General features: G+C 44.6%; 1 protein-coding gene across 2 annotated transcripts in view; it reads right to left on the bottom strand.

The window, feature by feature from the left end:
* Positions 1–8,410, bottom strand: part of LOC307077137 (glutamate receptor 4) — a gene marked incomplete at its 5' end in the record, with an annotated part of 90,864 nt that extends 82,454 nt beyond the window's left edge. For both annotated transcript variants that reach the window (XM_079738440.1, XM_079738441.1), the window contains 2 exons: positions 5,711–5,869; positions 8,323–8,410. In XM_079738440.1, the coding sequence (XP_079594566.1) occupies positions 5,711–5,869; positions 8,323–8,410 (247 nt within the window). The remainder of the gene's footprint in view (positions 1–5,710; positions 5,870–8,322) is intronic.
* Between the last annotated feature and the right edge of the window lie 6,033 nt (positions 8,411–14,443).

Raw genomic sequence — 14,443 nt, 5'->3', positions numbered from 1 at the left:
GGTCGGCTGTTGACGGGCAGCGAAAAGAAATGTATGCATAAACCTCAAAGTATTTCACTTGATATCACACAACTGTATGCTGCAGAAGTCTGAGCACTGAAATTTCCTGCCAGGAATTTTGTATGAATTACTTGTTGGATTGGGTTGGTGGACTGGGTTCTACTCCAGAACATGGCGATCGGAATAAGAAGGATTTATCTTCCTCTCTCTCAGGACCACTCCTTAAATAAATGATTCATTACACATTTTGAGTAAATTGGGTTGATGAACTACTTGGGCCACACACACACACACACACACACACACACACACACACACACACACACACACACACACACACACACACACACAAACACACACACACACACACACACACACACACACACACACGCACACACACACACGCACATCGTAAAAAAGAATCCTCCTTGATTAAAAAAGGGCATTCCATAAAATGGAAGATATATGCTCCATCACATCTCACGTCTAAGAGGAACTAACACCTGGAATTGAGATTTCAAAAACACATTGTGGTCGCCATTTTGAGGCTACCGGGATTTAGCTTTGAATTTAGTGGCAGAACATTAGTCTTTTCAAAGATGAAAAGGTGCCCTTAAACAAAGTGCAGAAAATAGTCACAGGTGATAAACAAGGTGACTCCTTGGATGGTATTCTAAAGAGGTCATACTGCTTAAGCCAACAGATGGTGGTGGGGTTTCGTGTCGTTTAGCCAGCTCAAAGTTACTACTCAAACAGGAAGTCCATATCCTTTGCTTTTTTTGTGTGGAAGTGGAGATAGTAATGGGGAGAGGGGGATGGGGGGTTGAAAGGTAGCTGGCTGGTATCGGCTATTGCTGTGGGGGGGGGGGGGGGGGGGGGGGGCGAATAAACAACATAAGGACGTCCCCTTCTATCACAAAGCCCCCGTCCTGGCAGCTGAGATGCCCTCGGACGTCCTTGTGTTTCTGCACAGTGTGCAGATGATACCATTTCATCCTCTCGCTCCTCCAACACGCCTGCCTACATTAGCCTGTTATTCTTCCCCCCCCCACACACTCTCTCTTCACACCTCTCCCATCGCCTCGCATTTCGTGTGTTCTCCTAACAGCATGCCATTAAGCAAGCTCTCGGAGCTAAACGTACACATGTGCACACTTCCTTTAAACCAGGCGCATCATCACAGTCTTTTCAAACAAATGGGTTTGCGCTGAGCCTCACCGGCTCAATCAGGAGTAGAGGAGAGAGGAGAGAGGGCGAGAGTCCATGAACAGAGCGCCTTAGAGGGGGAGCAGATAATAGACTTAAAAAGGTCTGGAGCACGCTGCACAGAGAGATTAGAGGTAAATACACACACACACACACACACACACACACACACACACACACACGCCACAGGTGCACACTGGGGATACCACATACAAATGCACATGCTTCACACACACACAAACATATCACACTAACATATCCAGGTCAGACATGCAGTGTAGGAACAGCTAATGAACAAAATAAATAAAAGCAGTTGTGTTTCTGTATGTGTGTGTGTGTGTGTGTGTGTGTGTGTGTGTGTATGTGTGTGTGTGTGTGTGTGTGTGTGTGTGTGGGGGTGTGTACATGTGAGAGACCCTTAAAACAAGCATGAATGGGAGTGACCCATCACAGATCATGATGTCACTGTGTCAATAACAGCTGACCTGCAGAGTTGTGAGGCAGACAGAAGGTGAACAATTGGAGGTTAGGTTATGTTCTCCTTTTAGCCGTCCACTCGTGGAAGAAACCACCTCCACCATCATTAAACCCGTCCTTGCTTGTTATTGGTCAAGAGGACCCCAACCCAGGGTTGAAAGAGCTGAGGTGAGTAGTACAGACATCTCACACTCACTTGACAACGAGCAGGGGGAGCGAGAGTGAGAGCGGCAACACAGCCTGGTATTGGTTAAGGGTGTTTGAATCTCAAGCACAAAAGGCTGGCGCTACACTGCGCTGCGGCCCTCAGCTCCTACCTGCTCATTATTTTTAAGGGGTCACTTAGGCCGTAATTGTTTTGACCCATTTTTCTGCAGTCGCTAAGAGTTACAAACTGGTTTTTGGTTACAAAAGGAAGCCCTGTGTCATGAGAAATGGATCACCAATACTTCCCGATGCCATTATGGCACCGTCGCACCTTGCGGTTTCTTCTTACTAATTAAGGTCATTCTGGAGCGAGCGGACCCTGGGGCCTCGCCTGACTGACGGCTAGTAAATTCATTGATTGACACAATAAGTGCAATGCCTTGCCGTAACAGCTGCTCATTGTAATTAGTCAAATTCCCAGCCCCACACACACATGCAATTCCCATTCACAACCAAAAGCATCAATCTGGCAAAGCAGCCACCGGTGATAGGATCAGGCTAATTGATTAGCAATTTGTTTAATACCTCAACGAGATGAGATCACATCACTGACCCTGCTATTTTCTGTAGTGGAGTATGTAGCTCAAACTACGCCTTGTAAAGGCTAAATGTGTTTTTGCTTTGGTAATTACAAAGTGATTACTGTTCAACTCAATTGTTTTTTATTCTTGGTCTCCATATAAGTACATGCGAGGTTATTACCAGAAACAAATGATTTGTCATGCTACCTTGCACCCAACAACCAATACTCCCATATGATGTCATTCAGCATAAACATCCCGGGCATCTATGGACAGGTGGAAGCAGGCGGGACAGTGCACAGTAAAGACTATCTAAGAATACTTCAGCAACTTATAAACCAGACAATTAAATTCCATGAAAATGCCTTCCAGTGAAGTTTACACTGATCCGCTGACAGTCCAGCAACCGTTCTATCGCTCTCCGTAACTTCGGCCTGTCTACATCTACACACATACAGATATGCCACAAACACAAACACAAACACAAACACACACTCAGGCCTGATTGGAAATCTGCCTTAACAACTTTCCAGCCGGACAAGACGATATAAAACCACAACCATTTCACCTTCTCCTCGAGATTCAAGGGCAAACAACACACACACACACAAATCATCCTGTTGAGGACTTAGTGGTGTCCACATGGCACACTGAAACACCCGCCGAAACAAGTCCCACTTCACCCAGCCACCTTGTGCCAGCCCAGACAATTAACAGTAATGACAATGATATGTTTGGTTTCCCTGGATGTCCCCTGGGCCCACCAACCGGCAGATGTCTCTCCGATGACAAAGAGTTGAAGCGCTCCCAGCGGCCATCGCAGGGCCCCCGCCGGCAGCCAAATGACTTGTTACCAGTCTCCCAGGGGCACCCCTCCCTCTGTCATTATCAGCCAGGCTCTGTCCAGCACCTCATTCGCCCACTGGAGAACAAGGGGACGGGGAGGCCTGTGCTTTATACATAAAACACCAGCAGGAACGTGAGCCAAGGTGCATATTGCTGCATATTCTGGGGTCCCGATGTTTGTATCCCTGTCTGGGGGCAGGGCGGATGGAATCAGTCAACAATATTTGTCCCCCCATTCGACCACCACTAGACAGTCGCTGTGAGTGCTTTATTCATTCCATTATTACATTGCACCCTCAGCCGGCAAGGCGCCTAATGGATCCTATAGGGCTGGGCTTGTACATCATGCATCCCAATGCATCATGGGATTTCTTTGTTGGTAATACCACATTTTCAGAGGACTCAGGGGTTGTAGTTCTGTAAAAAACCTATACCAACGTTAATATACTGTGACCTCGGCTAATGAAAACGTTGTTTAGCCACGCCTGGCGTTCGAAACACAACAATGTCTTCCCGTAATGACAAATAGTTTCACGAGGAATTACTTAACAATGACCAAAAATGCATTACTACCAACACAATAACTACATAACAATAACTTTAGTAATTCCTATGTTCCTATGAGTCATTGGGAAGTGACGTCGCAATGAACAGGCCCTATAACTCGGCATGGTAAATAACCTCCAGTGTGATTGTGCTGGGGGGGGGGGGGGGGGTTTCATTCTCAGATTCCTTGCTCGCTCTAAAGCCATCATGGCCATTGATTGGTTCAGTGCAATTTTGATCTGATTTCAGCCCCTGACGATCAATGGGTCGCAGGCTCCCTTCCTGTCCCTGCAAGTGGGAGGGGCTAGGACGGGGGCTGTATGCTGCATATACAGCATGTGTACGTTTAAACAGATGTTAAAACAGGTCATCAGGGACATTCATTTTGATCTCTTGACCACGCATCAGGATCAATTCCTCATCTTATTTCCTGCCGCAACTTCCTTGAAGCAACTTTCTGTCTCGGATCGTAGGAAATGCAAATTCGAGAAAGATCTTAGAACCGTCTATTGGAATCCCACAACCGGATGCAGACACACGCACTCACACACACACACACACACACACACACACACACACACACACACACACACACACACACACACACACACACACACACACGTGCGCACCCACTCCCACACGGACAGCTGAACGTGCTGTCGGACCTATCCCACACACTCCCATTTTAAAAATAAACAGCCCTTCAGTCTCTGCTTTATTTAGCCATTGATTTTCCAGCAACAGATCACATTATAGATAGTACACGTGGCTGGTTGTCTGTATTGACTTTTGAGGAACAGTGAGAGCGAAAGGACAGAAGAAGAGAGAGAGAGAGAGGGAGAGTGAGCATGCGAGATATGGTGGTTTGTAAAAGCCACATGGTTTCTAGTCCTGGTTGTGAACCTACCAGAGTGTAATTGGTGGCTATTACTCGAACACGTTCAGTTACAAAATCTACCAGCACTGTGGAAGCTCCTGTCCCATCGAGTCGGTCGATAATCACAAATGCAGGAAAAATATATTTACTAACATATTAGATACGCATTCAAATTAAAGTTTAAGTGTATTACAATAATGCTCAGATCCCCGCACAAATATTTATTGTTTGCACGAAATAATCTTGGTTGAGCTAATGCTTCGAATGTGACTGGCGAAAGTCTAAACACATCTGGTTCGATAAGAAAATGTGCATTAAATCATACATTTGGGGAAAAAACCTGACCTCATAAAACCAAACCTAAAAATTGCAGTAAAGCTCACACATACCCAGCAATATGTTTATGAGGATGTAACAACCGACGACAGAAGAGGGCTTAAGATATACACGAGGATCCCACTAGTGAGGGGCCTCCCACGAGACATGTAGCGGTTGATCCAAACGGTCTGCCCTGTGCACAGCCCCTAAGAGCCCCCCCTAAGAGCTCTATGCACAAACAAACACCATTTCTAGCGCTGAGTTGGCTGAATGCGTCCGCATCATCCATCATTTTTGCATATCATGCGTGTCAGATGAACATTCACAAACGCATACATACAACACAATCTGTTGTGGATGACTTCCTGACGGACATGCTTGACACACAAGGCGTGCGTAAAAAATGGGTGTATTGTCGCCCCTTTCGTCACATGTCAATTCTGTCAAAGGGTTGGGAAAAAAATCATACCATCTCATGAATAAAAGCCAGTGGTGCCTGAACAATGCCAGCGTGTTTTTCCTACAGGGCACCTAGAGGCAGCTCTCCTCCTTTTAGACACACAATCCATATTCCTATCGCTTAATGTTAAAAAAAAAATCACCACCATTCATCACCTGCCAAATTTCAGCAAAGCACACCAGGAACCATAAGTGATAAGACAGAGAGACACAGAGGCAGACAGAGAGGGATAGGTGTAACGCATGGACTCACAGGCGTTGGTGACGGCGAAGCTGTTGGCCGTCTCGATGTTGTCCACATGAGGCACCAGGTTGAAGGGGGCTTCCGAGGCGTTGGGGCTGGTGTTGTGGAGGAAGATCGCCAGCCGGAAGGCTGTGTACTCCTGATCCGTGTTCCGGATGAACAGCCCCCCTGTCGAGAGAGAGAGAGAGAGAGAGAGAGAGAGAGAGAGAGAGAGAGAGAGAGAGAGAGAGAGAGAGATTGAGGTGGTTCAGATGTTCCAACATGTCCACTGCGAAGGGTATGGCGTTTGATCCTCAGTGTCTGCAGTCTACCTGCAGGCCATATGCCGGTGATCCCTTGATAAGATGCCTAACCCGCCCTTGCCTGCTACTTCATGTCCTGTATCTCAATTCCCTCAAACCTGATTTGGATACAAATGTCTGCTAAATGAGGAGATAAAAGTAAATAGTCCACCAGACCTAGTGAAAACACCAATGGTAAATATATGTATACACAGAGGGGAACAACACTGACACCGCACGTAATGAGAATTGGCACATGCTGCACTTACAAATGTTGACATTGCTAACAATGTCTACCACGCCAGGAAGTAGCAAAGTCTAGGCTGATGTCCCCACGTTGGAGGTGTTCCAAGAGAAATAAGGCACAATCTGCGCCGCTGACACACAGCATAATGTTTAGTAAAATAAAACTCTCGACAGCTGTATTTACAGTAAGTGAAAAGGCTGGTAGAGGAACGACTTAACCTTGGAAACAATCTTTTTCATCCTCCCAGAAAAATGACCCTGGGCAACGGAAAAATAATCCTGTGCAGCATGGGTCCTGTTCATTAAAGCAGCCAAGCAGAGCCAGAGAAGTCTCTATCTACGTCACAAGACAGCCCCCACCTCTCCACCCGATTCATCTTATACCTTGCAGGGCTTATGCCAGTTTATGCAGAGTAATCTTAACCAAACTTTTCTACGTCAGTGGAAATAGAACAACCACCCACCCCCGACCCCACCCCACCAATGGCTCTTTTATATTGTCTCAGCGAGAACTTCTGATAAGATTATACAGTGAGAAAGTTCCTGGTTTTTGGATGTTCTGAGCAAAAAAAAGCAATTGGAAACGCTCACTAATTGGGATAGTAAAGCATCGAGTCAGACATTTACTGTACATGTTCAAGGTGTTTTATGTGAAGCTCCAGCATGCTACAGATCAAGGCCAGGACAGCTTAAGAAGACATCTACCAAGGTGGGCGTTAAGGAGTCTCGACAGGCAAGGTTAAGAAAGAGACTACTCCAGGGCTTGGTGTCTTATTGTCTGATGCTGACAATGCTCAATAGATGAATCACTGACAATCAAGCAAAGTCCTAACCCATTGTCCAAAAGATGACTCTCAGGCCAATCATAATCACAGTTCAAATATGTATTCAGAGACCGCTAGCCTCTTGGGAGAGAATCCCTTGTGTGGGGAGGAGTTTTCATTTTTATCTATGATTATGACCAAATTTGCTTTTTTAGGAAACTAGTTTCAGTGACCGTATCTTATCTTTAATGTTGCCAGTGTAAGTCTACAGTTCACCCGTTTAGCTATCCTATTTCATCTTGCTTGAATGTTTTTTTTTCCTGTGTAAATGTATGGTTAAGTAATGGCGCAATGATGTAATGGAAAGAGGAAATGAGACGACACTTGATGTAGTGGCCAATCATGCTGCAGGAAGGAATGGTATTATTCTCCCATGCCAATGTATGTATAATTAGAAAACCATGGTGTCATTAAAACTAGTTATTAATACTTTTAGATTCAACACTCACAGAAATTGGTATTTTAACAAACTGAGCAATTTCTTGAATAACAGAGGGATTCTGCCTTCTTGTTTTAAATAAGTGTACACGTTAGGCAGCAACAACAGAGGTGGTGGTGGAGGTGGGCTTTCCCCCTGCTGAATCCCTTCAACCTTATCAGCTTAATTCGTTATGACGAGCATCAACTTCACTACAAATCAATCGCCTATCCGTCGGTGGAGCAAACGCCACAATTCATCCGCATTTTACCCCATGGTAGGCAGCCCTACAACATTGGTAAAAAAAAAAAGAATAATGACATATACTACTGTTTGAACTGTGCATTACATAGAGAGCCCGGGACGGTGGCTTTAAGACGCGGGGTTTTGGTGCATTTATTCAAGAGGTAGTGCGGATAGGATACGGTCTATGACAGCCAAACAGTCCCTACCACTGTGCATTCCGACTACACACTTTTTTTCTCTCTCCAGACAGCCCCACATCGGATTGCTCCCTCTGCACGGAGCTCTGGTCTTGCTGCAGTGGCGCTTTCAAACATCTCCGTGCATGCTGGAATATTATCGCCTTATGACTTGCCAACAAGCGTAGTCTCCTTGCATGTGCACGGCGCAAAGCACACAGTGCCAACGGAATACACACGTATAGGTTTTAACTAGGAATAAAGAAGATGTATTTCATGAGCGATTTCGTTTTTTACTTCTACATTGCTCACTTTGAGTGGTCCCGAGGTCTGATGTGACCACAAAAAAAGACCAACGCTGAGGACAGAGCGTTTCAACAAACAATTGTCATGTGCATCACACTGTTTTATTTGGCAGAATGTTACTTACCAATCTGAACGCTGCTTGGGAAAGCACCCATTGTCAGTCCCCATAAGCCCGAGAATATCAATAGAAACTGATCACTAGAAATCCTCATTTTGTTTAGGTTAAAAACTGATGAGAGACATTGAGCAGGTTAAAAACCGGGCAAAAACACAAGATAAAAAAATAAAATCGAGATAGAACACATTTAGCAATCCATGTCTGGGTTGAAAAAAAAAAGATTTATTTTCCCCCGCAGTGGCCCGATCACGCTGCTTCCCGGGTACTTGGTGGTCCGGCACTAGAAATGCTCCACAGTGCACAGGATGGGAGGGGGGACTACTGAATGGAGAGGGGAGGAATATTACTACACATGCGCCTCTTTCTCGACCCATGTTCCTGTGTTTCGTTTCCCCCACCCCGGCAAAGAGTTGCAACCTCCTCTTCTGCCCATAATTTTCTCTGACTGTGAGCCACACCGCGGATGACAGTCACCTTTTGTTTTGAACAGGAAATTACGGTCCATTTTGTATCAGACGGCGCCACGTGCTTTAGCATGTTAGCCCCACTGGGACCTCTGACAGTGGGCGGAGTGTGGTGTCGCTGGCTCCTCTTTACGGTGCCACTTACGATGTAATGCCATGGCACACGACACTTCAAATGGCATTTGAACATTCTTGTCTGATGTGTGTCGTTCTTGTGCGATATGGGTGGAATTGGGAGCGCAGCCCAGCAACAGCAGCAGAACGTTTAGCGCGGTGTCTCCTGGGAGGAGCTCTTTAAAGTAGTTGAATAATTGGATGCTTCAAGTTGAGTTGCTTACGTTTTGCTCCTCTGATGTGTGTATGCTATACTGCTATATCTCAAATCCGTCAAGGGAGTCTACTCTTTGTTTGGTTTGGATACATTTTTAAGTAAACAACGGTTACCTTCTCTATCAAAATAAATATAAAAGTCAAGATCCGTGAGATCGACCGTGTCGGAGGGGCGGTCATAAACGCATTTGGGAGCCGCACAAACCCCAGTCGAGTAACTTCTTGTTGTGATCACTAATTCGTTTTCATAAGCTGTACGTGTTGTATTTTTTATATGGAGTACCCATTACTGGAGTACCCATTACCAAACATATGTTACAATGCTTATATTTTCAGTTGAGTGATTGCAATTGCCAATTTGATGCAATATGTTTAAATAGTCTCTTGATCTGAAAACAACGGCGATATCAGGTAGTACAGATGGGAATGTCCCATTAAACTTTCCAAATGAAAAGCATAACAAGGCTGCAAATACTGGGTTGCAACACGTCTTGGAAAATCTCCGTGTTATTAATAGTGGTTTTCCAGTCATTTATGACAAAATATCAAAATTGAGTAGGCTATGTATCCTAGAAAAGCGACATATCTTATGTTCGTGTGGGCTATGTTCAAACTAACTATTGCACAGTTGTCGGTCAGCTTGTAAGGTTTTTCAAATACACGTATCCAGAAATATCCATCCCAGAAGGAAAATCGACTTAACTTTACTCAACATATTTGTAAGCTTTCGTCTTAATATTTATTTTGCCAATAGTAGCAACGTTCATGCCTATTTAAACCGACAGCGTTAGCTAATGTGTGAACTATCACAGGCCTGGCTGTCAAAAACGTTGTGACTTTTTTACGTCGACTGCTTTTACATCATGATTTATAATCCGTCTCACTAGAATCGGTTCACAGATGTCATTGATTATAAACAAGAGTTTGTCAATTATGCCTCTCATTTAATGGAGGTGGCCACTGGTAACCGTTCATATAGTGAAATACAAAGCTCAACAAGAACAGAAAATACCTGGAAAATGCTAAAAAGAGTGGGAACCTGGAGAGCTGTAGAAGGACTGAGAGTCAGTGGAGATGGGAGCTGTCCGTGGTGCTGAATGCTAGTGAACAACAACTACGTATGTTTCAGCACCACGGCTGCTGCTAAGGCTGCACCTGCACAGTGCTGCTGAAACAAGCTGGTTTATTTACCCGGCTGGATGACGCCATCTCTGTAGAGTGCAAAACAAACAGTTTCAAGAACTCCTTGAAATGTTTCACACACCGTGGCAGAACTTAGCGCCCACCCCCCGGGGTGGGGGATGTTTGATGTGTGATGCTTTTATTTTTCTTAGAATTGTTTTGTGGATATTAATTAAGCTGGTGGGGAAAGTAACATCTAAGAAGCTAATTAGATCACCATGATTATTCATATTGAGCCAGCCCAGATGAGCAACTCACTGCTGGAGAGAAAATGGATAACAAATGGAGAATGTGGAAATGTCGATATTCCGTTGAATGTTGGAATTCCAAGTGGCCATATAGCGAGTGAAACAGAAAATATATAATATATTTAGTGAAGGGTCTGTGCTTGGATTCAATACATGAATTTGTTTTCTATTCCTGAAATGGCCTAACCAAGGTTTGTTTTCTTCGCTTTTCTTTCTTTCAATATAAAATACACATGACACATGTCTAGGCTGTTCACATTCTGTACAAAGCGGCAATGTTTTGAAATGATGTGTCCTAGATAAAGAAAATTGTACTTTGGCACGCAATAAGGGTCACAGCTGAATAGCAGCTGTAAACACTATCTACAAACAAAAGGTAAGCAGAGTTACCTCATAAGCAATCTACTTTCAATACCAATTCAGCAAAGCAAAAAGGCATGTGTCTAAGGGATTAGAGTGTGTGTTCGTGAGCCAACCCCCGCCCGCCTTCTGACCCACCAAACAGGAGGAGCAAGTGGAGGAAATCATCAGACAAACGGGTGAGATTCATAAATCAATGAATCAATATGCATCAGGTGCCTGCTGAGGGAACGACACGCAGGGACCTTCTGCTGAGAAGCGGCCTCATGCGGAGCGTCCGTCTTCCTCTTTAAGAACCACACGGCCCCCCAGGTCCTCAGGTCCTCAGGCCCTCAGGCCCGGGTCATTTCCATTGGACAGCCATGCCACGCTTGATAGTCCCCCTGCCTTCCCACTTCACACACACACACACACACACACACACACACACACACACACACACACACACACTCATCCACCTGAACGTTAACATATAAAGTACCGCCGTATCCTCCACGCATAATACATCACACACGCACACACACATTCAACTCCCCCCCCCCCCCCCCCCCCCCGAGCACACAATTGATTGCAGCAGCACTTGCCCCGGACGCAGTAAAGTCATACAAGACACAAGGAGGCATGGCTGTGATGTATGTCAGATGTTTGCATCACTCGGGCTGACAGTTTTCCTAATGCAATATTCAATATATGTTGCTACCGTTAATACATCCATTGCAGGCAACGACAACAGCCTCCGTAAAACACCTAGAGAATTCATGTCAGCGTTCTGTTCTTTTTCTTCTTCTTTTTGTACAAAAAACGTAAAGCGTCTCTTGCGATGGCTACACTCGGGGTGACACATCATTATGCCGGGGTGTCTGGGATTGGATTGCAAGGGAGGCCCCCGTGTGTGACAATACATCCGCCGCTGTCACGGCTTGTCAGGGCTGCAGACACGTAGCGGGAGAGAGGAGCGCGGAAGCACGGCGGAAGCCGAAGCCGGAGCTCTGTGATTCTCAACAACGTCTAGATCCCTCTCTATCCCATCTGTTTGCATTCCAGCCCTGAAGTCTCACTGCCTACTGAAGAAAAGATGGGAAGCGCTCGATTTGAAGGACTTTGTGAAAGAGGACTTTGGTGTGGTTTTGTGTATGTGTGTGTGTTTCTGCCCATGAGCGTGAATGTGTATAAGGGTGTCCAAACATGTTTGTGTGTGTGTTTGTTTGTGTTTATGTAATTGTGCGTGTCTTTATGTTTGTGTGGGTATGTGTGTGCGTGTGTGTGTGTTTGTGTGTGTGTGTGTGTGTGTTAGTGCACATGCCTGTGTGCGTGTCCATATTTATGTGTGTGTATGGATGTGCCAATGAGCATGTGTGTGTTGGTACATGCAGGTATGTGTATACGTGTGTGTGTATGTTTATGTGTGTGTTTCTATGTGTTTGTGTGGGAGTATCCCTGTTTGCATGTGCACCTGTGTGTATGTGTGTGTGTGGATGTATTGGATCTCTGCCACTACTCTGGATTAAGCCAGATGGAGAAGCTCTGCGGGTATTTTTTCTCCGTTAGCGCTTGTTAAAGAAATGTTGGGGAAACCCCGACCCCACAGGTTGTGTCTCTCTGAGACAGGGTGTCAATGTGTTTCATCAGTAAAGTATTATAAAGTATTATTAAAGGGAAAATAATGTAAAGCACTGTCTTGCTCTACTACAGCTGGATAGCATTGACTGTACTCGAAAAATGAAGTGCACACCTTCTCTATTGGAGTTCACTGTTTCCAATTTGAGGTCGACAAAATAAGTCAAATCGACACTTGAAGCTATAAACCTAATTACATTTTCTTTGTGATTGCGGATAAAAGGAGAAGATCTGTTGCCTGCTGTTCTTTTTATCTCTCCATATTCTGGCTGTCAAGACAATTATCAGTCTGAAAGGATTTTCTGCTGCCAAGACACACTAAAAGCAGATATAATACTATAATTTTCCAGGAGAAAAGGCATTGTGAAATGTGGTTACGGTTTGACCGTCACAGTCAGGGTAGCTATTGGTTTTGGTCTCTTTATTATTTAATTAAATTCTACTCTAATGTTCGCATGGACAGCTACCTGAATAAAGGGTATGTTTTGTCCTAAGCTGAGAGCCTTACTGATTATCGCACATGGATACCACTCCTGGCTTAGAGTATATCTTATCAATAGATTGATAGAAAGGAAAAGATTTCAATTTTTCTCTCTAACTAATTATTTTACACTGTTTGTGTATTTGTCAGTATCACATTCTGATACAGTTGATGGATTACTACAATAACACTTCATGTTACACTGTGTATTTCTTGGGAACACATTCTGTTACAATGTTTGTGTATTTCTCTCCGTAACACTTTCTGTTCCACTCTGTATTTATAGCAGTAAAATATGCGGCTACCCTGTTCATTTTTCATCGTCAGTACATACAGTTCCATTGAGTGTTTCACATCAGGGCTTCGGAAGAGGTCCTGCTCTCCCTTTAACAGACTCACTAACACAACCCGGCCAGAACATCTGCTCCAAGGACATTACCTCTGATGAGATTCACAGACTTTATGCCCTTGCAGTGCTTCTACAGTATTTTGTCAGCACAGTTTTTTACATTTAAACAGCCTTTTTTGCTTTGAAGATGATGTAATGTTTCAACAACCAAGCCATGGTTGTGAAACATGTCGAGGTTCCATTAAGGCTCTGTGATGTATTCTGCATAAAATCTTTCATCCACATCTAAATCAGTTGGAGCCCCTGGTTAAACATTTAATTGGGAGAAAATAAACATCCATTCAATAATCCATACTTCTTCACCAGACTGTGACACAAATGTGATGAAATCATTTATTTTGTTCACGTCTCTTTTTTTTCGGGTATTTTTCAAGCTATTTCGTATTTGCTTTGTCCCAGGTCAGTAATTAGGATAGAAATGTACTAGGGCTTGTGTATATACTGTATGTACACAGTTGACATGATCTTTCTTATATGTGTTCCATTTATTCTCACATTTCTTGCATCTGTCGGCAGCACGACACTTACATTAAGCCACATAGGGTACGTTGCACAACCCAAAGACAGCTGAGGAAGCATAATGATGTCAGCCACACATATAATTGTTATTAGGTGCTAGTCCTTTCATTCATAGGTGGAACTCATGGTCTCACCACAATGTCTTAAAATTCAGAAACACGCCCACTCCCTTTACACCCAGACCCAGCCACCACGTACAAACACACACATCCACCGTCCCAATCTGTCACTGTCGACAGCCCATTCAAGCACTTTGACCCATTTAACCCCCCCCCCCCTTCCCCCAAATGCATACCCCTAACTCCCCCCACCCCGAACAAAGGAGCGAGCGTGCATTGGAACAAGCCAAGCAGGATGTTAGTCAGGCAACCTGGAAACAGGCAGGAGGTGCAGGAGGAGAAGAGAGGGAGGATGGTTTTGCGTGTGTGTGTATGTGTGTTTGTATTTGTGTGTGTGCGTGTGCGTGCATGCATTTGTGTGTGTGTGCGAGTGCATACGTGCGTGCGTGTGTATGTGT

Source organism: Pollachius pollachius (assembly GCF_949987615.1).
Source record: "Pollachius pollachius genome assembly, chromosome: 6".
Lineage (NCBI taxonomy): Eukaryota > Metazoa > Chordata > Actinopteri > Gadiformes > Gadidae > Pollachius > Pollachius pollachius.
The sequence above is the reverse complement of the archived record's forward strand: the minus strand, read 5'-3'. Positions and strand labels throughout refer to the sequence as shown.